Genomic DNA, 25,990 nt, shown 5'->3' with positions numbered 1-25,990 from the left:
GACTTTACCGAAAGAACCAAAGAGTGGAGACTAATCAGTTTCAAAGACAATGCCATATATTATTATCAAAGCATGTTTTTGTTTGCATGTTCACCACTAGTACTCGTGGTTAATGCAAACTTGATGCCTATAAATTGGTATCTATTTGGTGCGTGAACATATTAGCACCTCCTGCCTTATTGCCAGAAAGGGTAAGACCTATTCCTATCTTTTTCATTCTTTGATACTGGGAAAAAAAGCCCCATGTCCAAATATACAGGCGTCAGGTTCAAACCCATGACCTCCTGTATACCAAGCGAGGTAGTTAACATCTCGCCCCCGTGGCATTCGAGATTCACCCCAGCCCCCCCCCCAACATGCCCTCCTCCCCCTGCTTGGGTTAGAAAAGGAACACGATACACCTTAACGAGTCCCTGTTCGGGCAGGAGAGACAACCCAGGGGGTGCAATCCCGAGACAGGCCTTACTTGTTGGATGTTCACGAGCCCCCTCTGTTGTGACTGCTGACGATTTGGGTTCAATAATAAAGAAAAAGCATTCTGGCCGAACGTTGCACTACCACCGACAGAGGTCGCAACCGGGTACCCGATACCCGTACCCTACCTGATACCCGGCTACCCGTACCCGGCCGGGTAGGGGTACCCGTTTGCGACCCTGATGCGGCCGGGTACGGGTACGGGTAGGCCGTGAGTCACTGGTGAGTAACCGTTTGTCACTCATTTCCCAACGTCTTGTCTCTTCTCACAATTCAAGTTCCTAGAATCAACCCACCCGCACCTGCAACATGGCTTCATCCCAGAGGTCGCAATCGGGTACTCGTACCCGTACCCTACCCGATACCCGGCCGGGTATGGGTAGCCGAGTATCGGGTAGGGTACGGGTAACCCAATTGCGACCCTGGTGCGGCCGGGTACGGGTAAGGAATCAAAACCCGTTTGCGACCTCTGACTACCGATAGCTTTTCAACGAGAGGCAGCTGCCAGCATTCAAACTCTCAGGATCTTATCGATGCCAGCTCGCTGATCTGACCCTTTGGAGCTACCTGGCCACTTTGTCAAACTTGATTTGATTGCACCTGTGTGCGATCCCAATTGAGTAAATTGCAGGATATTTTTCGCCATCGGGGTCTTTTGGTGAATACCAATCGCAATCTTTAGGTATTGTTTTTGTTTTAGCTTTTAGAGGAAACCCATGCAGAACACGGCGGAGAATAAACAAACTCCATGCGGAGAGGCGAGCGCGAGTCGGGAATCAGACCTAGGCCGTTCTCACTGCAAGGTACGACTGTTAAACCACCGAGCCGCCCCGGGCGCACGAGAGCTTTAAAACGTCGTAGAGCGGTGGTCTTCATTGCAAGGCCTGCGGGGCCACTGGTGGCCGCAGGGCCCCTTCAGTCCGGCTCCTGACGTGCGGCCCCCGACAATAGACAACAGGTTTAAAATGTGTGGCGGCCCTTACATTAATGATGTCTTATCGGCAAAAGTGCACCCTCTCTGAAATTTGGTAAAGAACGCTGGTGTAGAACGTTGAAAGAGGCACTCACAAAAGTGTCAAAATCGAAGACCTCCACGACCACGCTGGGCGAGTAGAGCACAGTGGAGGATGGGTCGCCGTAGATTTCGATGTCGTGGAAGATGAGCGTCTGGTCCCAGATGGGGTTCAGCGTCGTCTTGATCGTCTCCGTCTTCTGCGACTGTGTCAGGAACGAGACGACGGCGTACGGATCTGGAAAAGAGCAGCGGCGAATCGATGACGTGCACGCACAGCCCCTTCCCCCGTTGACAATCCACTTGCCGGACAAGGGCCCCCCCCCTCACACCGGGCGAGTCTGCGCGGTTTCGTTTGACCGTGCGGCGAGTCCTCGCGTAATGCTCATGCGATGAGGTTAGTTTTGTGCAACCCACTTCCCGCACCTCCGATTAGCACGGTTGGCAGCGTACGGTGCGAAAGAAGTTCAACGCACAGTACATTCGTTGGGCTCCACTCAGACCATCACAACTCGCTACACGCGGCAACACGGTTTAATTCACACAAAGCTGAAAGCCAGATTCGAACACCTATGATCTCAGCGACAACCGGTTCAATATCGCAGACATCTGATCCAGCCCAGCCACGTCATGATGTACTCTTGGGGGAAAAAAATAACCCAAGAAGTTGATAATCTGCTTCTCCTAAAACCCACATTTCAAGCATTCACCAGTGTTGACAATGTAGCCACGTTTCACTTCAGAGCTCGCGGGAGCTTTAATTACCGGAGAAGCTCTCTTTGTCCAGTGCTACCAGGTCCCTGGCTTGGTAGATGTAGCAGCGAAAATGGAATTTGTGTGGTTCTGCAAAAACATGAGAAATTCAGTCGGGCAGTAAAATAACAACGATAACAGAGAGTGCATCTTACAACAAAATACAAATGGAGGACTGCACCAACGAGGCGTGGAACGATTCACCGCCTCCCGCCCCTTGCGACTCGACGGAATCGTCACGATTAGAGATCACAATTCATCGGGGATCGATTCTCTTTGGCCGCTGCAAATATAGAGGCTGCATAGATTGCATCGCTGCTGCCGCCACCACCCCGGCTAGGAATCATGTCCAGGCCGCCCCCCCAATGATTGTGGTGGCCTTCGCAATGAACGCAGAGCGGCGCACGTCCGCCTCCGTACCCCTCCCCCCCTCGCGCCCGTCTCTCACTGTCGAAGATGCAGGAGATGGTGGGAGTGTTCACCCCCAGCACGCTCTTGGCGCTCTTCTCGTCTTTGTCCTCTTTCGACGAGTCGGGGTCATCTTCCTCGCCGCCGCCGCCCTGCCAGCGTGCATGGCGCAAAAAAACGGCGACCGAGCTCGTTACGGGCAAAAAGCAGAGCCATCCGAAAGTCTGCGACGGGATGGAGTTTGTGCTGCGTTACTCGCCATTGTCATTGTGTTGCCCGTGTCGATCGCGGATTTGTTCGTTTCGCGTGCCGTTTGTGTTTGCCATGTTGCTGTTGTGTTGTTGTTAGCCAAGCGCTGTTGTGTGTCGTGCCATTTATTTCGCTCGTGTAATTGTCCATGCCGTGCCATTTAATTCCTGCCATGCGTTGCCCCGTGTCGCCCGGTTCGTAAGCAACACGCCGATTTCGCGTCGCGCGCATTTCTTTCCGTGACCGCGCGCGCTCGCCCCCCGTTGCGTCTCGCCGGGGGCCGTCACCGACGCACCAAGGCGCCTTCCAGCGCGAAGACCGCCGCTTGGCCCAGCCTCTCCGCCGGCGCCATGCACCTCCGCCAACGACGCCGCCGCTGAGTGTCCGTGCTCTTCTGCTCCAGGTGGAACTTCCAGCCGAAGAGCGACGCGTACTCCCAGCCCTCGGTCACCAGCTTCTCCATTTTCTGGCGGCAACAATCCCGGCACGCGCGGTGAAGGATATTTATTTATTTTTACGGGGCGGTTGGCACTGCTGCCGAGGTTTGCTCTTTGAGCCCCAGTAGCCTCCCTGGTAAATACTGCGTATTACTGCAGGTATACTGCACATTAATCCTGACTGCACGCCGTCTGCTTCACACGTGGATAAACAACATCAAAAAGTTTGACAGTAACCAACGGCACGCTCCAAATTTTAAGTTACGCATGTGTAAAATCACACGGTAACATCGCCCCATACTGACAAGACTATAACCATACTCTTCCGTGATACACATTTTCTCTCGCGTATAGCTTCGCGCTATAAGAATGGTGTCAATGTCAAATGTGCTAAATTAGTGTTACTCTCAATAAGTTCGTCTGTGCCAAGTGCATCGCTCCACGTAGCCATGCGTGTCGATCATCCTTACGGTTGACACAACAATTGCGGGCAAGCGCTGTGGGTGAGCATCTGTTTAGGAGTTAACATTGATCTGTAAGGTCCAGATATTTGACCTCCCCAAAACTAACACGGAGCCAATTCTCTCCTTAACACACACATGCACACACACGCACACACGCACGCACACGCACGCACACGCACACACGTGTCAACATGTGCACCTTCTAGTGCGGCCAAGCATCTCCGCCACTCAGTGCAGCAAGAACGGTGTTTTGAAAGTCAAACGGGGAATGGGCTAAAGTTTTCTTCAAACAGGATCGGCCACGTACGTGGTCAAAAACACGTGTTTAGCCACGGAGGGCTTCTGCAAACATCAACTGAATTTACACACAAATACAAGATCCTTCCCCGTATAGCCACACAGACGGTTGAGGCCAGTGCAGTTTAGTAAGCGCCTATTTGGGTCAGTTTGGTGCCTACCAGCAGGTGGCAGAGGTAGCATAACACCCCACCCCCCAACCACTTTCGTCTCCCCAATGATGTTGACACCACAAAGGTCCTTGTTTTTTAGGCCAAGTCAACATAGCAGAGGGCCATAACCAGCTTGGATACCACTCACTTCAGCCATAGCCAGGGATTGAACTCGGGCCGTTGGGTTCATACCATGGCGAGATAACCATTGCTCCACCGTTCCCAACAGAGCAGACACGCTCAATTGCTAAGCGGGAAGGCGTGTTTCCAAATGCCATGTCAACTGTGCAGCGTCGAAGTAAGCAGGGGACCTCAGGCAATTTCAGTTGCCTCTCTAGAGCCTCCAAAGACAAAGATCCCCTGTATAACCTTTACAGACTGTTGGGGCAAGTGCTGTTACCGAGGCGCACCTATGATGGTCAACATGGTAGACGGGGGGGGGGGTGAGTGGACAGCACCACACCCTTGTATCCCCAGTGGCGATCTTTACACACCGCACCAGGTACGCATTGGAGGCCATGTCAATCTAGGGGAGGCCCAGGACTGGTTCCGATAATCGTCACTGGTATTGGTAGTGGCCGTGAGCGGGTATCAAACTCCGGTCGCTGGGTTCGTAGAGCAGCGTGCCAACCACTACGCCACCGCTCCCCACCCCCACCACCACTTGGTTCAATGCATGATGGTGGCTTTGTGAAACATGGCCTGTAATCATACACCGTGGAGGGCGGCGAGGGTTGTCGGATCGTACAAATGTAGCGAAACTCCTTTCCCATGGGCGTCAAGAAGGAGCCCGTACACCGACTCGCCAGGAGAAGGAAGTACAGCAAAAAAGACGTGAACTCCACCCGTTCCGTTTGTATGGGAAAGTGCGTTACTTCCCCCTAGCACGTGTGGGTTTTCGCCGGGTGCTCCGCGGTTTCCTCCCATGTGCAAAACACTTCATTAATTGGACAATAACGCCTCAACATAGAGAGGACCGGAGAGTTTGCGCAAATTGTTGGTGGCGCCGGCTCATCGTGCGGCTGCGTTCCCCCGCTCGTCCGTAGTTCCTCCCCCGCACCCCGGTCGTCCTCCCTCGCGCTCTCTACGAGAGCGAGCGAATACCGAGCGGCGGAGTGGCGCGGCAAGTTGAGATCATTATCCCGCCAATACCTGTCTGGCGATGTCCATCTGCTTTGGGTCGCGCCGACGTCTGCGCAACCAGCGCCGCCGCCGGTACACGTGGTACATCTTCTCCGCCGACACCCACTGCTTGGGCCGAGTCTCCGGAGGGAGGACGAGCCCGTACTCCCAGCCTGCAACAGAGCACACGGTTCAGGCTAGGGGACGAGCCCGTACTCCCAGCCTGCAACAGAGCTCACGGTTCAGGCTAGGGGACGGGCCTGTAATCCCAGCCTGCAACAGAGCTCACGGTTCAGGCGCAGACGAGCCCGTACTGACTGGAATTTGAATTCACCACGTTCAATGAATTTACTCAAATGGTACTTTAATTAGTTGTTAAAATCCATAATGTGGATAACCACGCTTGTCGGTTCCACTTACCGATTTAACATTCATTCATTATCCTCTGAAAATGGTGCTATAAAATTAACAGAATAATTGGCAAGACAGCGACACTCCGTCCACTGATAATACAGGAATATTGCCAGCCAATACTGCAGTAAATGGTGCAATAAAAGTGAAGATGAACAAGAGCAAGATTTGTTCAAACCTTCTTCATCCACGGCTCGATTCTGATCCACATTCCAGTCCTCCATCAAGATCCACCCAGCTGGGACCTCCAGCTCCGTCTTCGGCAGGGTCTTTTCTCCGTTCTGAGCAACGAATCACAAGACCAAGACGGGAAAAACCAGACAATCACAGTGGAAGTTACGTCGATTCAGCCTCTTCCATCCAAAAAAACGGCACCAATTTTAAGATGAACTTAAAAAAAATGAATTTCGATTTAAAGCTTTCGTGACTGCAGGGATTCATCTTCTCGGTTCTTTCGGTAAAGTCACGTAGAAGGGAAATAATAAAATAATAAAAATAAAACATAATAAAATAATTCTCACGACGTTTCGGAGGCAACTTGATACAGCTATCATGCTGTGACGGTTCCACCTGAAGAAGGAAGCTTGTGTTGCCTCCGAAACGTCGTGAGAATTATTTATTATGTTTAAAACATTTTTTTACCATTCTTGCCAACTTTCTGGAAAAAAACCCCACCGGTTTACAATTATCGAAATACACAATGTACTGGTACACACATTTTTGTCAATCCACTGCTGGATGAGGGATTCCCCATGCCGTGCAGGTTGGGGGGGGGGGGATTGTTTGACTTTACTTGATCACGTCGGTCACTGATGTTTGCCACGACCAAGAATCGAACTCAGGTTATCCTGGTTCATAGATCAATGCACAAACAATTACGCCACCGCAGTAGCGTACGCATGTTTGGCATGCGTGGAAAACTGCTCATTGTCAATTTCAATCTGGTAACATAAGCTGCGTTCAAATATTCCAGGATTCTCAAAGTACCACGTTGTAAAGTGCAGTCCTTCTCTGAAGAGAGACTGTTGCCCAAAAAACACTGGCCCACGTGAAGTTTGTTTGAACATTTTCAAGAAAATAAGAAGAGTCAGAAACACACGTAGTCAATTCTAGTACCAAAGGACACGTACCACATCTGTGTAGGGGTCAGAGGCAAGCTGCCAATCTCTTCCAGGAATCCGATTCTCGTTCTCAAAGACTTCATCAGCGAAAATGGAGTGTCCAGCATCCGCATCCATCAGCAAACTGTGCGGGACACACACACACACACGCACGTGCACACACACACACACGCACGCACGCACGCACACAGCGTGGTACGTAAGCAATGCACGAGCAACACACGCTACGCAGACCTGGGGTCAAATATCACTGCTAGTACAAGCAACAATTGTCAGCTGAAATGACAATTACAATTGTTTACAAATTAAATGACCACAATTGTAATTTATCCCAGGTCTGATTCTATGCTTTAGGTTTTAAAGACACTCCTGGAAATCTCGCAATTAAAAATGGTCACGCTTTTCCCCGCAGTGGCAACAACTCTCTCGGTGTCAGAACGGCCCACAAAAGTGGATGTTACAGAGCTACTTACAAGTAACCTTTTGTCAACACAGTAGGGAGTAGCACTTTCTCACCCACCCTGCTAGAGAAGGCAATGTTTGTTGCACAGTGACATATATATTTGTAATTCCCTAGGCTGTGAATTAACTAAATTTGTTATAAAACAAAAAAATGTTGGTGTCATCGGTCACTGGGCTGAGATCATCAACTCACTAAAGTTGAGAAGCCAGTTTAATTACAAGAAAATCATAGACTGGTGCCCGTTTGCGATTCAATCTTCACATTATTATTATTATACTGTCAAATTTTAAACATGTACTATATTAGTTCAGAAAGCACCTCTGTTCATTAATTTAGCAAATCCGTTCGTGACTGCAAGGATTCATACTCTTAGTTCTTTCGGTAAAGTCACGTAGGTAAAAAATGAAATTAAAAGTAATAAAATAAATAATAAAACTTCATTAAATTAATAAAAAATTCTTGAAAAAATAAAACAATAAAAATCACTTTTTTTTATTTTTTATTTTAACTTCATTTTTTACCTACGTGACTTTACCGAAAGAACTAAAAGTTTGTCAATGTTATGTGTGAGTGGATGTCAGCCCACACATGTAGCACCTCCGTCGCAAACAAATGACGAATAAAAATAAAATAAAGCAGGGAGGTGGGCATGGTGGCTCAGAGGTCAAAGAGATGAGCCGGCACGACTGGAGATCATGGGTTCGAATCCGAGCAGGTGACCGTGTGGTAAAACTGGCTTCTCGTTCACGCTCGCAGTCCCTGTGTAAGTGCGCCACAGCGAGCTCATTGATTTCCCCCTTTCACACAGACTCATGAGCTCTGTGTTCCGGCTTCCGCCAGCAGAATTTCTGTGCCTGCCGCCTTACCTTGTTTATTGCTCGCGTTGTCCAGGGCTCTTGTTGAATTAATAAAACATCATTTAAAAACAACTGGGTTCTTAACCACAGCGAGTTAATGGTCTCAGTCTGTTCACCAATAAAATTCACCCGACACCCCACCCGCACGCACCGCTCCCAACACATTCACATGTTGGTTCTCACTTAATTTGGATACAATCTAGCACCAAGAATTTGAAAAACATTGCTTTGACAGTCACGTGAAAAGCAGTGTCAAAAGAACTAAAAAGGCTACTTGAAGGGTTTTTCAGTGGTAATGCAAGCATCTCTCACATGGCTCTTCTCAAATACGCAGGGTTGCAATCGCAGCCCCTGCGAGGTTTCCAAATGATATTTCGTTGAATTGTCACACGGCACAGATGCAACGCATCGTGAAAGCAGCAGAGTGAGAGAGTGACGTGCAGGTACATAAACAGAAACCAATGCCACCACCTCTCGGGACAGGATGACACCTCACCTGCGCTCTGGATCAATGTACCAGTCGCCATCCCATTTCCAGCCGACAGGAGGCAGGAACGTCTCTTTCTTCAGTTTGATTTTCCCAGTGACGTCCGTCCACTTGTGGCGCGTTAGGCCTTTCGTGCCCCAGTTGCCAAACAGCTTGCACTGGTTCTCGTACTGAACACATTCACACCCACACGGCGCTCATTCAGGTGGTTGGTTAAGTTTTTGGGAAAAGTTCATCATCGTCTTCATCATCGTCAGCCATGTTCATTCCACTGCTGGATGAAAGCCTCCCCCAAAGCCGCAACAGTCTCTCAGCTGAACAATGTAACAATTTCACCTCGTACCTGAGCGTAAAAGACAAACGTGAAGTAAGCAGTGGACAGCAGCGGGTAGTGCAGAAATAACTATTTGTCGTTCTGCACTTTCCTCACCAAACCGCACCAACCAGCGTGGTGAAGTATGGTCAAGATATTCCTCATGGCCCACAAAGGCATGGGGTGATGGGGGAAAGGCAATCACACTTCCAGCAGTTGCACGAAAAGCGGGCTCTTGTGCACAATCCAATATTCAATTACTTTAACATTTAAATGTATTTTCAACCCTTACAACTGCGAGTTTCACTTTGTCTTGCGGCCAATGAATAAATTTACCAACATGCCTTGGCCCCGCACTTGCAATTTACAGTGCGGCACACAGGGCAAGGCAAGCAGGGGGTAGGTCGCGTAAATTTAGCTCTGCCCTGCAGCCATGGGGCGCGCAGGCACACACGAAAACCGTCAGTGAAATTACATCAAGCGCCCATTCTTGTCACATCGCGGACAAATAGCCGAGTGGTGGTTTGGCGTTGCACAACGTCGCACGAAGCAGGGCGAAGCCGTGAGACCGGAAAGTCAAGGGAGGAACATCAACTAAGCCCGTCCCACTTGGGAACTTAAAAAAATAAATATCGTACTCTCTTCGGTTCTTTCGGTAAAGTAACGTAGGTATAAAATAAATTAAATTAAATCACGACGTTTAGATTGCAACACAAGCAATCATCATCAGGTGGGAAAACCACAGCAAGACTTTTTTTTGCTGAAGTGGGAACTTCGAATCTAGATTAAAATAAATATCGTTTGACAAAATGGCTGCATACGTTTGCACAAAGTAAGCAAGCTGCAGGCTGGAAATGACTGATTTCCTGTTCAGCTTTGAATCGTGAAAGGTGGCGTTTGGCAATATTTAAGGTGGGTGTGTTATGAGCAGATGGCGATTTGTGCTTTAGAGTGAATTCACGGGATTGTAACGCTTTCACCGCTAGAGATGTGAATTCACGGGGGCCACGTTCTCTCTTACCGTCTCGGCGAACACGGTGAGTTTGCCCTCGGAGGATTCGTTCAGTTTCTTCTCGTCGGCTGCCATGCCGAGCCACATGCGGATGCGGAGCTGCACCGGTATCTTGTTGTTCGTCGTCTTGTCCTCCGGGTACTGCGCAGAGTTTGAAGTGCACATTGCGCATTGCGAGCGGCGAATTGAGACCATGGCAGAAACGCGGGCGACAATAACAGGACTTCGTCCGGAAATGGATGAACAAGGTGGGTAAAAATTATTACCGCGTGCCTTACCATCGCGTAACCCATTCGCTTGGGCCATGAGGAGGCGCACAATGTTACCCATCGCGCATTTGTATTCGACGATCGACACCGTCTGAATGGCTGCTTCTAAAAGTTGTCAAGCTGCTGCTGTAGTAATGGAATTTCATTTTCAATTGTTTTAATTTTTCTGTTTCCTCCTCATGCCCCCGGGGGTGGGGGGGGGTCCACCCTTGTAAAAAAAAATTATTTCAGGCGAAATAATAATGAACGGGCACACCCGCAGTTGGGTCGGAAGGTTGTTTGGTGGGGGTAAAAGCGTGGGTACTCCCTCACCATCTTCACAGACGTTTGTTCAGTGTGGAAGAGTAGGCCAACATCCCCTCCAGAGGGGCTCTCGAGAGCTCCCTCTAAGTAGAGCTCTGCTAGCGGTGGCGTGGGCAAGCTATTGCAGGGCTGCACCTTTACCTTTTTACTGCCAACTGTTAGATGTACAACACTTTACCCATAAGGGTTTTTGGGGTGAGAGCGTGTAAACATAACTGTGTCGTGAAAACACCCACCACCCGACACAGCCAATTAGTGGGTTAACGCCGCATTTATATTCACGTAATCTAATACCAAAAAAACCTTCATTATGAATAATATTGGTCGTGAAAGCCTACGTGTTAAACTAACATTTTGCCCTCGTGCGAATGTTGTTGAATACACACACACACACACACGTGGCAACACCCACAGCTTGCCGCCTTTCACCACTCGTCTAATCCAGCGCATGGTGGCAAGATATTTACAAGACGTCTACCGCATTGTGTGCTTACCGCATTACGCACTTTCAGGGTGTGCTTCCGCGGCCATCTGGAACGCCCTTCCCCCTTCCGATATCGGGAAGCCACTGAAGCTACACGCACATTTAAATCTAGACTAATAACGAATTTCTTCAGAACTGATTTTTGTGTTTACTGCGCCGTCTTTTCCCGCACTTACGATTAACACATTTGGCTACACACGGTGCAAAAAAGTTCAACATGCATACATCAGAGGTCGCAACCGGGTACCCGATACCCGTACCCTACCCGATACCCGGCTACCCGTACCCGGCCGGGTACGGGTAGCCGTTTGCGACCTTGGTGCGGCCGGGTACGGGTACGGGTAGACCGTGAGTCACTGGTGAGTAACCGTTTGTCACTTATTTCGAGTAGGGTAGGGGTACGGGTAGGGAACGGGTACCCGTACCCGGCCAGGGTACCCGTACCCGGCCGTACCCGGCCGGGTACGGGTACCCTGGTGCGGCCAGGTACGGGTACGGGTAAGGAATCAAAACCCGTTTGCAACCTCTGGCATACATCCATACATGTTCAATGGGCCGATATCCTCCGGGTGCACAGAACATATGCAAACTGCGCTGAACCGAACTGGTGGGCCGCAGTGGGCGGGAAGAGTGGGCACACACACACACCTTGAGGAAGATGGTGCGGGTCCTGCCGCAATACTTCCCGCACATCTTCATGCCCTTGCTGGAGTAGAGAACCTCGTGGGCGGGGATGCGAGCGTAGGCCACGCGCTTCTCCCCGCACACCATCCACACCACCACGTCCGGGAGGCTGTTCTGAGGCTGTGGGCCAAGCAGGGAGAAAGTGGTTACACAGTGCACGGTGAGAGAGAGATCATGCATGGAGTCTGCGATAAATCGAAGTTAAGATCTGCGATAAATTCAAAGAAAATAACAAAAAAATAACAACAAAAAACGACGTTTCCATCACAACACAAGCGATCGTCATCATGCGGTTCCGTCGCACCGGCATGGATGACCGTGATTTTTTTTTGTTGTGCCCTGTTACCGGAACTTTTTGGCATGGTATGCAGGGACTCGCGTTTTGCGGTAACAAAACAAATAAACACACAAAAGGTGCAATCCCTGCAAATTGCTTGCTCAAGTCACTGCTGGCAGGAGGAGACAGAATTAGCGTGAGCTCCATGGAGCTTCAAGTGGCACGGGGCCAAATTAAATATCTGTACCGAACGCTGCGTCAAGTGCCATCGCTTGCAAGAAACATCGCATCTTTGTGAACTTCTACCGGGAATATAAACAGTGGGCCGTGTGACGGTTTACTCCACTTGTAAGTCAATGAAATAATTTTACAAAACAAAATAAAAGTTAAAATTTGGATTTGCACTTAAATTGATCAGTTAAATCAAATCCGAGTTTTAATGCAACGCGACAAAACATTTTCCTGCAGAAGGGCACAGGGGGAAAGTGATCCTGGCTCCTGTGTGGATCAGGGAGGATCTCAGAGGCAGTTCTATGACATCAACTTCCACAGGGCCGCTCTCCAACACACAGGGGGGGGCTTGCACTGCTCTACGAGTTCCGAATGGGCACCTCATCTCATGACGCGAGTCACGGCACAATTTTTATAATATTGTGGGGGCCGGGGGGGGAGGAGAAAAGATAATTTTATAAAATTCCAAAAACCCATGGGTAAAACAATCCTCGCACATTTCACACAACACCAGCGAGCCACCACGGCTCAGCTGCTCTCAAAGCACAGCAGGCTCCACCCCACGCGCAGAAACCGAACGGAGAGAGCGGCGGTCGCGTACCTCCTCAGCCACGGTGCGGAGGATGTCGAGCCAATCCTCGATCTCAGGAATCGTCTTGTCCACCTCGGTCGCCTCGCTGCGCAGGCGCTGGGCCCCCTCCACGATCTGGTTCAGGTGCAGCATGCGCAGCTTGCGCCTCTGCACGTCCAGGGGGGTCACGTTGGCGCAGCCGTCCAACGGCGGCATCGGGATGCTGTGGCGGTGGTGGTAGCGGTGGTGGCAAAGTGGGTTGGAGTGTAAACAACAATTAATACCAATTCACCCGTTGTTCAAGGCAATGCACGAACATGACAGACACGACATGGTAGCAGTGGTAGTCATAGTGGTGGTCGTGGCAAAGCAGATTGGAGCGTAAAGAACAATAAACACGCCAAATCGCTCGTCGTTCAAGGCAATGAACAACACGACAGACAAGACCGATTGCGAGCAAATAAACACGCATGCCATTGTGCGACTAACAATAGCTGTACGCTGAAAATAATAACCTGATTTCCATTAACGACAACGAGTGGGAAACCAGTTGAGATTCGCTGTTAATTTAGTTTGAGGGCTCATGGGCATCTCTGCACCTGGTCTCTGTGCACACCCATTCCGGACAGATCCCTCCCTAAAATGGCACGCACCACGTGACTTTACCGAAAGAACTAAGAGTATGAATCCTTGCAGTCACGAAAGCTTCAAATCTAAAACGCACCAATTCATTGTATCGTTTTCAAACGGGGCTCGCGTCACACGCTGTGCTACCCGGGCACGAACAAACGTTCTGTCATGAAGACAAGAGAGTGGTCTGAAATTAACGTTCGCAGAATCTCTTAAAATCGACCGTACCTGCAGTCTTCCAGCACCTGGTCGATGAGACTGAGCCACACCGACGCCAGCTGCTGTTGTGGCAGCTTGGCATCCAGAGCCATTTTCAGTTTGCCGTACATGAGATCCTGCAAATGCACGGCACATTCAAAGCAAAGCGGTTACAACGCTTTGCTTTTGAGGCAGCCGCCCCCCTGTACGCCGGGGCATCGCAGCTCATCTCAAACATATCAAAGAGCAACCCCCCCCCCCCCTCCCCACCACCAGTGGCAGCTGACCCTCTCGGCAAAAGTGACACAACATGTATGTTGAACTTCTTTCTGACCGTACGTAGCCAACTGTGCTAATAGAAGGAGCGGGGTCGGGATGGAACCCACGACCTCCTGCATACCGGACGAGGTAGTTAACATCTCGAAACTGTGGCGCTCGCTGGCTACTCCAGGATTGCATTATGTTGCGGATATTGGAGAGATGTCTTTTTTTCTTCTCTACAGGAGTGCGATCATAACCCCCTGATCATCAGATCTCAAAAGGTAAGCAGGGCTGAACCTAGCTAGTGCTTGGCTAAGCAACCCCCATTAATAAAGCCGTTGTATCTGGCTGCTGCAGAAGTGTCTGCAGAGGGCAGCAAACCCCGCTGTTGTATGCTACATCTATACTCCCCTCCCTACCTTCACTCACGTTCCCCGACCAAATCATGACCGTCTGGTCAAACATCTCGCACGACACACACGATGCGGCGAGGGGGGCTCTCATCCAGCAGTGCATTGACAAAAGGCCGCTGCATACGCGAACACAGACTGTTGGCGTCGATAAAAAAATAAAAATGGGGACGGTCATTGTTTTTTTACCCTTCTATCTGGCAACAAAACGGACACCTTTTTACAAGGAGTCATGTTTGCATAGACCACAATACCTGCAGTCATAATGCAAACAAAAACCATAACCTGAGATGGTGCATTATCTTTGAGTTGTGCGCCTTTTGGCGTCATCTGGTCCAACCCATGTGAGACTAGGCTCTAAGAAAAGCTGTCTCGGGTGTGGACCAATCAACTTCAAGGACAGTGTATACATTATCAGAGTTATGGTTTTTGTTTGCATTATGACTGCAGGTATTGTGGTCTATGCAAACATGACTCCTTGTAAAAAGGTGTCAGTTTTGTTGCCAGATAGAAGGGTAAAAAACCAATCATCATATTTTTACTGACAAATGAGGTTCCAATGATGGGGACGGTCCTCACCAGGCGCTCGTAGGTGTAGAGGAGGATGTTGAGCGCCTGCAGTCGGTGGTTGATGTCCTCCCAGTAGGAGGTGAGCGTCACCACGGGCTTAGGTGTTCGCCCACGGCAGGAAGTAGTACTGGCAGCCTGCAGGGGGGCGTGCCGTGATTAGAGGAGGCTACTCCAACAGCTACTCTGTGGGTAGTGCACCGCGCGCTATAAACCCGCCGCCACAATTTCGATTCCCCGGTCATGGCTACCGTCAGCGGAGAGTGATATCGGAACCAGGTTCCGGGGGTGCTCTTCAACAACCTGTGCGGACCAGCGTAGTGAAGTATGGTCAAACTACTCCCCATGACCAGGGGTCGACAACCAAAATAGGAGCCATTTTTTTACGAATTCGGTAAAAAAAAATATATTTCAAGAGCTGCAATGCATGTGAGTAACGAGACCGTCCTTAACAAGTAATGCCACAAAGCAGCCATTATAGAGAAGTATGCGGCTCTTTCAGGACTGGATGCGGGAAGGGAAGAAGGAAGACGACTTGCCGTCGAAGACGCTGCGGCTGTACTGCGTGGTGGAGGCGAGCGGCATGCACGTGCTGTCGAACTTGTTGCCGTAGTTGCCGATGCTGACCTCAAACTGCACCGCGTCGTCCACCGGCTGCATCATGCTGGCCGTGTAGAACGCTGCGTACAGGTTGAACTTGCGGCGCCGCATGTACTTCTGTACGACGAGCCGGCGAGGGGTGGGGGAAGGAAGGAGACAACAGGACAAAGGAGGACAATCAAGACTTGACTCGCACGATCCATTCGACAGCGAGACAGACACTGGGATCCGTTAGACGAGATATTAGAACGACATTCGTCGGACGTCACCCACACACCATCTGTTAAGACGAGACAAGAAGCCACCAGCAACACATCACTCACACAAGCAACAAGATAGATATTAGCACACTCACTCGCACGATCCATTCGGCGAGACAGCAGCACATCGTGAACGCGCAGGGCTGCCCAGAGGTTCCTGGAGGCACCGGACCTCAGTACTCAGGACAAAAAGCCCCGTGGGGGCGGCTCCCTTATTCATTGGCGATAAAAAAAAAAAACTTGCTATTGCGCGAACTCGAGGAAAATCTAACCCTTTTGCTCCCCCCCCCCCTCAACTCTTCCCACCTCTGGTCAGCCCCTCGTTCACGCAATCTTCAAGACAGCAATTCAAAGTGACGCCGGTGTATTGTTGCCCACGAGGGTGCGCTAGCGCGGGGGGGGGGGGGGGGGGCGATCAGAGACGTCGTAGAGCAACAGTGGTGAAGAAGGCACCTCAGCCCGGAGCAGGTCGTCGTTGGAGATGGGCTCCACTTTGAGGTCGACCTTGGCGTCGAGTTGGGTGATGAGCTCGATGAGAACGCGGCCTCGGTACGACATTCCCTCACCCTGGCCGAGAGAGAGCGTGCGGTGCCACGCAAGCCAACAAAAGCCATCAGCGACATCTCCGCGGGCAACGATTCTTATAATCTCGTCTTATTTTAAAATGTACACAGCGCCTTAACCAAGGCGGCCAGACAAAGAATGTAATATTTGAGCAGCTGAAAAGTGCGATGAGGTGAGTTGACGAGCAGCTTGGCAGTACGTAAACAATGACAATACAATGAAAGCACAGCCTGTGTTTGATGGTAACGAGCGAGCGTGGTTGATGTTAACGAGCGAGCGTGGTTGATGATAACGAGCGTGGTTGATGATAACGAGCGTGGTTGATGGTAACGAGCGTGGTTGATGGTAACGAGCGAGCGTGGTTGATGATAACGAGCGTGGTTGATGATAACGAGCGTGGTTGATGATAACGAGCGAGCGTGGTTGATGTTAACGAGTGAGTTTGGTCAATGGGCAGGGGAGTTGGAAAGAGAGATGAAGTTAGTGATGGGGGAAAAGGGAGGGGGGGGGGGAAAGAGTTTGGGTAAGCGAGGGAAAATAAATTAGTGTTTTAAAAGGAAGAAGGAAAAATAGAGTGCGAGGCCGATAATTTGGCACATAGTGGCAGCTTGTTCCTATGTCAGGAGGCCAGCGGCGAGAAGGAACAGAATCGTGATGGGACACAAACAGCGGAGTTTTGTCAAGAGGCCGTCTCATTCAGCCTCTCTGGAGTACCACAGATCAGCATTGCAGGCTAGTTTTGTATGGAAGTAGGAGTAAACAAACAGGAAATAGTTACAATGATCTTCTGCCACGATCTAAACACGACTGAACGACGGACTTTGCAAGGCGATGACATCCCTCACGTCCCTGCGATGCGTGAATTCAGTCTAATAGCTGCGCAAGAGCCAGCTCCATCGCTCCATCTCCGCGTTGGATATACTTCTCAGCCGCTGTCCCCCCTTTGGTTGCCAATGCATCATTAGGTGTTCCATCGGACACCATAAATTAGACTTTATTTGTGTACAAAATTGGATGCAGTGGCTCAATTTTCATCCCCAGACACGGCTAAGATCAGTGGCGAGTGACACCTGAACCATCCCAGAGCCGCAACCCCCCTACCGCACCTTCAAACAACCGACTCTGACATGAGAATAACCTCCTGAGCCACCCAGCTCCTGATATACACCTCTCTTCTCAACGCCATAATTACAAAGACTTTGTTTTACTGAAGACAGCTGCGTAGTCTCTAGCGAGCAGTGCTGCAGCGGCAACGCGAGCTACAGACGCCACGGCTCGTCCAACCTAATACGATTACGCAACACGATTTTTAATTGTGTGCATATACAGCCCTTTTGAAATCCACTACACTGGATCGTGGGGGATATATAACCACACTTCACCACGCCCATGGATGCGGGTTGGTCACAAGCGGCCAGCGTGGACGCGAGAGCACAGAAGCACGGAAAGGATTTTGCTGCACCGCCAACCACTTCGCCACATCGCGATAAACCATACGCGGGAAGCGTCAGCATTTATTTGATCGCCAAATGTCAGCAATTTCCTGCTCAAGTGAGCGCCGAGGCGGCGATCGCTCATCTCCCGTTCACAAGCCCCGAGCCAGTGGCGGAAATTCCACATTCCTGTGGCGGGCACGCGACTATCCACAGGACAACCACTGCCGGCTTCCCCAACACAGCCGTCCTCGTGGATCTTATGGGGGGGGGGGGGGGTGCGTGGGACGGCGGGCAATCAGTCCAAGGCAGATGGGAAAAAGGGAAGGTGGTCAGAGCCTGGACTTGACATTTGGGACAAGGCATTGACAGCACGGATGGCTGACGATAAGGGGGGGGGGGGGGGGTGCACAAGCAGTGGTTGCTAGGTTCAATTTGTTATCAACTAAAAGGGGTGCCATGCGTCCGGGAGGGGGGCAGCAGCTGAGGGTACAAAAAAAAAGGCCCCAAGCCGCTTTCCTGCCCCACACCCCACTTGCACAGGGACACCGTGCTGCCTGATGAGATAACCACCAACCCAGGGCCCATTTGCCCAGGCAGCAACCCAGGATCCACACATGGTTTAGTACGTGTGCAAAATTTGGCATTTGCACATTGCGTACGGGGGGCGGGGGCGGAGGCGAGTGCGGTTGGGTTTATTTATTAGCGTCGTCGGTGAGAGTGCCTTATAAATACCGGCGCTCTTTGGAAATGAAACTCACATTTTAAAATCACACTAACACAAAAGGACAAAGATAGCTCCACACAAAGCCTACACAATCTGTTGGGGCAAATGCTGTTAAGCAAGCACCTATTGATGACCGCACAGCGCATGAGGGTGTGGTGCGGCAAACACCACGCCTGGCTGATTTTGACTCCCCCCATTTCTGATGGTTACATGTTGTGCCAGGAAAGCGGCTTGGGGCTTTTATTTACGCGATCTAACCAAAAAACCTCTATTATGGATGATATTGGTCGCGAAAGCCTACGTGTTAAACTGACGTTGTACCAGTTACTCATTTAAGGTGGATTCACCCAGATGGTGGGAGGAAATCCATTAACAGTTCAAATATTCACCATTCAAGTTAGCCATGAACAGGATTCTAACTAGGAACACCGTTTCCTTTCTCCCTCCTTGCACCCTTCAACTGGAAACAACTTCCCCTGTACATTTAGCATTGTCTCTCTCCTCGACTTCCTTTCGTTCCTCTCTTAAAGCCTCACTTCTCCATTGCCCATTCCTTCCCTCTTCCTCCTCCCTCGCTCCACTCCTTCTGCCTCTATGTGACTCCATGTGCCCTCTCTTAGTCACTCATTCTTCGGCCCTTGCATGCCCCCTTGCCATTCCAATTCACTCTTTTTGTAATCACTTGTAAAAACTATGTAAAGCGCCTTGAGCGATGGCACTCTATAAATGTATATAAAGATAAGAAAGCGCAGTGTGCCAACCACTGCACCCACCGCTCACCATAGCTCGCACACGTGCACATTCATATTCAACGTATTATCCTGGAAACAAGACCCAATCACGTGTTTGGCTTTCTGCTGCCAATGGCATGGCGTGTGTGTGTGCGTGCGTGCCTTTCTTCAGCAGCGTGCACATGCCAAACACCACATCCAAGAACCCTCCCCCAGCTGGAAGAGGCAAGGCCAACAACAGCCAGAGGGAGATGTCCCCCCCCCCCTTTTTTTTAACGGAACAGTAAGCGGTGCATCATCTGGTGGCGAGAGAACGGCACCGAAAAAAATGCTCCGGAACTATTTTCTGAATAGGTCTCGATATCCGCCTTCGAGGCCTAACTCCACACAACATTTCTCATCGCCGGCGGCTAGGGGAAGGGAAAACACCCTAGGGGCTCAACCACCAGGGAGATGTAGCGACGAAATTGGTTCATGTGCTCGGTGGACCGTTACACCGTTAGGACCGCGAGATGTGGCGATGGGCTTGGTGATGTACGCGCCTTCGTCCGGCAGTTGGATCTGTCGTGGCTGCAGTCGACAAGCGAGCGAGCGAGCGGCTGCGCATCGACGATGAAGTTACCTTGCCGAGGTTGAGGTCTTCGTATTTGTCGGGGAAGCTGCTGAACTCGCGGAGGCTGCCGTACAAGTTGACGTAGCACGGACCGAACGTGGGCAAGAACCCAGTGGTGTCGTCCACTGGGGGCAAAAAGAACGACAGGCGACCGGGGCACAGCGGTCAAGCGTCGACGTGGGAGCGTTCGAACACCGCGCGCGGTTTCACCAGCATCGCGGCAATTCGTCAAACCTCAGAATCATCGTCATCATCATCATCATCACCGTCGTCATCATTATCAGCAGTGACTGCAATCAATTTGAAATGTAAAAAACATCAGCAACAGCCCACCGCTTTTAGAACTGCTGTGGCACAACGAAACCTGTGTGAAAATTGGCCACGGTGCAATACGTTTGGTCACACGGAGGGGGGGGGGGAGGGCATGGTTTGTTGGGCCTGCCCGGCTTGGTACGGAGACGGAAGCTGCTGCTGCTACTGCACCCACTCACATGGGACTCGGAGAGCATTCCTGTGGGAGGGCGTGTGTGCCTGTGCCGAGCCCAGCCCAGCATGTCCTTGATTGCACACGCGTTTCGGAATGCCAAATTGAGTTGTGAAACGCAACCTCGTGCACTGTATGGTAACGATACAAGGCATAATTGCGGATTGCCAAAGGCGAGTGCTTAATACACGAATGCATTACGTAGATTTATATTGTAACAGGTAAAGGCACATCCCCTTCACCGTATGTATATTATAGCTATTGATTATTTTAGATTTTATTTTATTAAATTTTTACGTACTTTAGCTCCTTAGTATTAGTTAGACTTGTACCTTTAGTATAGTTAGACTTGTAAACCACTTATTTAAGATTCCTAAATGTTGAATGTATGCACCTTCCGGCCAAAGTAAATTCCTTGTCTGTGCGAACGTTCATGGCGAATAAAACCCTTTCTTTCTGATATATTCCTTTACCAAAGAGCAAAGAAAAATACATACTGGAATCAAATGCATATTCAACCACAAATGTGCCATTCACTTCAACTAAAGTCTCAACTTTGCAGACAAACTCCACGTAGTAGAGACTTGCCACTGCAGATCGCTTTTGCACGTCGCCGTTGATCAACGTTGTAAAAGTAAAACAAATCAACTCTCACCCACAAATTCCCGCGCCCCTACCCCAGTCTTCTCCTTACTCCCCTTCCTCCTCCTCGTAATTACCCGAATGCGTACCAACAATGTGCACGCAAAATGAGAAGTGGGGGGGGGGGGGCAGCGCGCAGGAAATGAGTGGCCCCTGTAAAAGAGCAAAAGGCCTTCAAGCTAAATCCAATCGTGCTCACCCTCCCACCCTCCTCACAGCGTCACGCCGGAGTGCTCCGCGGGATTGCCTCTTACACAGCGAGAGAGAGAGCTCGCGTCTAGGCTGAAAGAAACCGCACTTGAACAAGACTCACTTCGAGCTGCCTGTAGGAGGCAGTACGGCAAATAGCCTGCGCGAAATTAGTTATCAGCTCATGTCAGTGCTGGAGATTCTGAACGTTGTGAGCTTGTTCCCTTCCACACGCAGCTCATTTCTTTGCTGAAGACGCTAAAAACATAGTGGAGGGGGCGGCGATGCGGAATGTGACCTTTAACGCAGGCTTCATTGTCAACCAAGAGCATTCAAACATTTACACAAATATTTCAATCCGGTTAGTCCATTAATCCAGGGGCTTTACAGCATTTAGAAAAGTGAAGTCAAGGATGGTAATTAGAGCACGTTTCATCACTGCTTAAACCGATGGAAAGGATAAAATAATGACCGTGTTAGACATTTGAAAGCCCCTGTATTAAACGAACTACGTCTATAAAGATGCCTGTACAGTCAACTCTCAGCCATTGGTGATGTGTGGGGGCCCAGCCTGGATAAAACTAAAACAGGAATTAAAAACGTAATTTAAATATTAATTTAACACTAGGCTATGTAAAATATTCAGTTTGTATTGCATATTTCTTTAAATAAATTGGATTAGTGACCCACCATTAGTGAGGAGCGGCTAATTCGTAAACTCTTCATGGATGAGAAAACAGATTCAATTTTTTTTTGCACCAGCGTGGTTAATCCACAACCCAAATAATCGAGAGTTGACCATACTGTCGGCTAAACACAGACGGTCAGTGTTGATTACGTGAACACACATGCACACACACGTTAATATCAAATGCACACACGGGATTAGAAAGGTGGTATGTATTTTTGCTCTCATGAGCTTCCAGCAGCACTCATCTGCTTACGAGCCCTGAGCCAGCAAGTGGAAATTCCACATTACTATGGTTGGGGGGGTGGGGGGCAGTTTAAAAGACAACCACAGTTGACTTCCCAAAAAATAAAAAAAATTGTTGTCAACCAATGCCGACTGAATGAACCATCCGCCATTCAGGGTCACAACAATTCCACTAGAGGGGCTATTTTAGTGATAAGATGAGAACACGCATTGACCGGCAGTGCCTCTGGCGAATGGCAGAGAGTCAGATGAGTCCATTGCAAGCGACACAGGAGGCGAACTGAAGATCTAGATTCTTACACGCAATATATGAAATTGTTTCATAGATGTATCTGCTGCATACATATTCATCAACTAATTTCAAAACAGGACGGATCGGTGTCCTCTTATTGAAATAAAAGTAGCAATGCACCGAGTTGTATTTAACAAATACTGATTACCGTGTTCGGTGTCATTGGGAAAACATCCACTGATAGTTACAACGCAACGCGATGGCAAACGAGTCTCGAGTTTGAAAGCGTGGCTCTAAGATGCTGTAGGAATCGGCACTATTCTGCTTGCAAATATAATCATAAGACGATAAGTTAAAAGCATGCTATGCATTGTGACATCACACAGGGATACACACGTGTGTATATGCAACAAAGTGTAACTTCAGCGACACTTCTCCGGTTCAATTCCAAGCCCTCGATTCACGGAGGATCTGCTAAACGAGGAGATTAATTTGTGATCGATTGCACAGTTTAAATCGCTGTCATCGCAGCACGTTGGCCAATGATGATGATGTCAAGGTCTTCTGTAAGCATCTGCTGTATATTGAAAAAATTCAAACTGCAATGACCTACAAGGAAGTGGTCATTGAGTTTGTAGAAATGGAAACACGTTAGTAAAATTACTTAACGAATGTTTTAAAACCCATAATGAGTACATCATGGTATTCGATAAATAATTATAAAGTCAATTAAATGTTGAGGCCGCATATCGATTGACAAAATGCACATTAGCGTTTAATTTTCAAACTTTATATACATTATATACTGTGCACATGCTCTCCATGTAGTATTGCCACTTTGGAGATTCATTCCCTGCAGATAAATGCGCTTGTGCAATTGCACATTGCTCAGAATGGGACAGATGAAGTGTCTGCATAGATGTCAGCTGGCTGGGGAACACGAACGCCTGAGCCTCGCGTATAACAAGCGTGATGCTGCTTTCGGCTACAGCGAGAACATTGCTGCCATCAGTCCACGATGAACTTCAGTAGGCACAATGACCCACCAAGGGGATGAGAGAGTGGTGAAGGGTAGATTAGCTTTGTGTACAGATTATTGCCAAATCCAATGATCCATAACCATTCCGAAAAATTTCACGTTCGCAAATAACACCGACTTGAAAGGAAAAATTATGCGAAAGGCAACACTGCAGTCAGTGGCCCTTTTTCATCGTTATATATTTGTCCCTTTAAGGCCAGTGTTATTGACAAATGCGTTGATTTTTTGTTTGTTATTTGTGGCTGTGCACCACTGCCACTTCAGCAGCATTACCAACATAATTTGTAAAAAAATTACCGGCAATCCAGACACCTGTACACCCAGTTTCCCACCACTCGCACGCACTTCCCTCCCCAAAGTTGGTTCTATGCCTACTTGTTCGTCCTGTTATGATGGGAAAATTGCAGAACCGACTGATGGCGAAATCGTGGTGGGCAGCAAGAAGGCAGTGGAGCAAATCTCACTGTTTTGCACGGGATGTGCGCCCACGCCGAACGCTCCCCCAGTTTCGCCAACCGGTCGTATTAAGCGGTGTCAAGTGCGGTCAAGTAACCACCACGGCACGGGTGGCATGGGGAGGAGGCCCGAATCCGGCAGTGAATAGACCAAATGACTGCGAACGGACGCAATTAATCCAATGTCTTTGCAGTCATTGAAACATCCTCGCTCGTTACACGAAAGGCCAGCGTTGCCCAGCTTGCTTTGTTGAGTAAATTAATAGTTTGCTTCATGCACAAACGATTAAGATAGGCAAAGCCACACAGCAAAGCTGTCGGTGATGTATCGAACGAGCAGCGGAGGATCACCCACCCTCCCCCAACCCCTTTATCATAAATGGTGAATTCCACTGTTACAATTCAGTCTCCTATAGCCACACACAAAGTGAGGAATGCACCATTTTAATAAGAGTTGGGAGGGGGGTGATTTCACCACCGTTGCTCCAAATACATCGCCAACAATTACCACTACAGCAGGAAGCCCCCTGGGAAATGGAAGCGTCATCTGGGTTGCACAAGAAATGTACACACAAATGGAGATAAAATAAATGTTACTGACCGTACATTCATTTTACTCTTATGCAAATGTTTCACAGCGAGCGCACGGGGTCGTGTAGAGGCATGCAATTATTCCACGAGAGCGAAAAACCTGGACATCTTTACAGAAACTGAGGAAGAATTAATTTAACGGGTGCAGAAATACTCTCGTTTCTGAACGAGTCCAGCAAATTACCGGGTTTCCAATTCATTCATTTTTAGTCAAAAACAGCTGGAGTTTATCTGAAAGTTTAGAAACAATTGATGGGATAGATCAGACGTACGCATCATTGCAAACAAAAAAAAGTACCTGATAAATAGATGTTTATCATGCTTCAATTTTTTTTCTTCTAAACAAAACGCATTGAGGATGAAGTGAATATGTTTAACGTTGAACTAAGTTACGTGACGGAGGCCATCGAATTGCAGTTATAATTTAGATGCTATGCTAAGATTAATACGTTAATACGATTCTGATCATCACAGTGCATCATAAGCCAAGTGATCACGAGCTTACATATTGTGGAAATGTTAAGTTACTATGCCGCTGAACGTTTCCTTAATCAACTTTGCTTAGTCCGATTAAGCAGCCATTTCTTCTCCTGATTATTGGAAACCGAGTGAACTTGTACTCAAATGCCATGACCCAGTATACACCCACAGCTGGAAATAACACGAATTAAAAACATGCATGCATTTAAATTCTCCAGTGAGTGAACGATAAGAGGAATTGGCGCTGTAAATCTGTACCTTCCAAAGTGCCGCCTGCGAAAGAGATCTTGGACATGGAGAGGAAAGCGGTTCCGATGGTGTCGTTGTGACTCAAACGATCCCTATTAAAAAAATACATTTTATATACGTAAAACAATCCCGGTAATTTACATCTAAAACCGGGATGGGACGAGGAACTTTTCCTTACTGGAAGACCAAATATGGCTTTCGAGTACCTTTTGCCGGCCCACACATTAACCGTGCACCTCTGGCATCGTCTGATTATCACGCAAAATAGACCGCAAGGTGTGCGTGTCCACCGAGCGGAAGAGAGAGGCGTGCAGTGACAGCGGTGAACGGGTGCGTTGAAAGTAGAAACAGCGTTGCGCAGTTCAAATTATCACCACCGCCTCGTACACAATGAGTGGGATCGATAAAGTATAATTTGCGGGGCTGTTATCAGTGATGGGCCTCATGTGGTCACGGGGCTTAGATTCCCTGACCTCGTGTTAAATAAAGTATTTTAAAATAAAGTATTTAAAAATACTTTTTTTTAAAACACGCTTTAATTAAATGTACCGTCCGAGCTGCCCCTCCCCCTGCCCCCTTCCCCCACAGCCCCTCCCCTCCTTCCACATCCCCCGCCCCTGGGTGTGGCTCCCCGAAGCTTGCCGTGACGTAAGGGACCCGTGGTGATTTACAGCCAACGTGAGTTGAGCGTCGACAATTAGACCCGTAAAAAAGATTGTTTAAAAAAAATGTTTTATGTTTAAATGATAGAATATAGTATTGTCATCAGTATGACATACCTATACGAAGTTTACAGTCGATACGACATTGGGAAAACGGTTGAAATTTAGTTGCAAGATTTGAGGATACA

General features: G+C 49.0%; 1 protein-coding gene across 1 annotated transcript in view; it reads right to left on the bottom strand.

Moving 5' to 3' along the window:
* The window catches only part of LOC133345586 (myoferlin-like), an 84,579-nt gene that overhangs the window by 24,048 nt on the left and 34,541 nt on the right, over nucleotides 1–25,990 (bottom strand). The window contains 18 exon segments of the mRNA XM_061556495.1: nucleotides 1,543–1,724; nucleotides 2,252–2,329; nucleotides 2,688–2,799; nucleotides 3,192–3,362; nucleotides 5,399–5,541; nucleotides 5,958–6,060; nucleotides 6,910–7,024; nucleotides 8,717–8,877; nucleotides 10,042–10,173; nucleotides 11,737–11,892; nucleotides 12,882–13,074; nucleotides 13,710–13,816; nucleotides 14,930–15,019; nucleotides 15,021–15,055; nucleotides 15,457–15,634; nucleotides 16,231–16,344; nucleotides 19,855–19,970; nucleotides 25,150–25,232. Of these exon segments, the coding sequence (XP_061412479.1) occupies nucleotides 1,543–1,724; nucleotides 2,252–2,329; nucleotides 2,688–2,799; nucleotides 3,192–3,362; nucleotides 5,399–5,541; nucleotides 5,958–6,060; nucleotides 6,910–7,024; nucleotides 8,717–8,877; nucleotides 10,042–10,173; nucleotides 11,737–11,892; nucleotides 12,882–13,074; nucleotides 13,710–13,816; nucleotides 14,930–15,019; nucleotides 15,021–15,055; nucleotides 15,457–15,634; nucleotides 16,231–16,344; nucleotides 19,855–19,970; nucleotides 25,150–25,232 (2,269 nt within the window).

This window comes from Lethenteron reissneri, chromosome 22 (genome assembly GCF_015708825.2).
Source record: "Lethenteron reissneri isolate LAM-NWPU_2019-01 chromosome 22, ASM1570882v1, whole genome shotgun sequence".
NCBI classification, from domain to species: domain Eukaryota; kingdom Metazoa; phylum Chordata; class Hyperoartia; order Petromyzontiformes; family Petromyzontidae; genus Lethenteron; species Lethenteron reissneri.
Note: the sequence above shows the minus strand (reverse complement) of the source record. Positions and strands in the feature narration are given on the sequence as shown.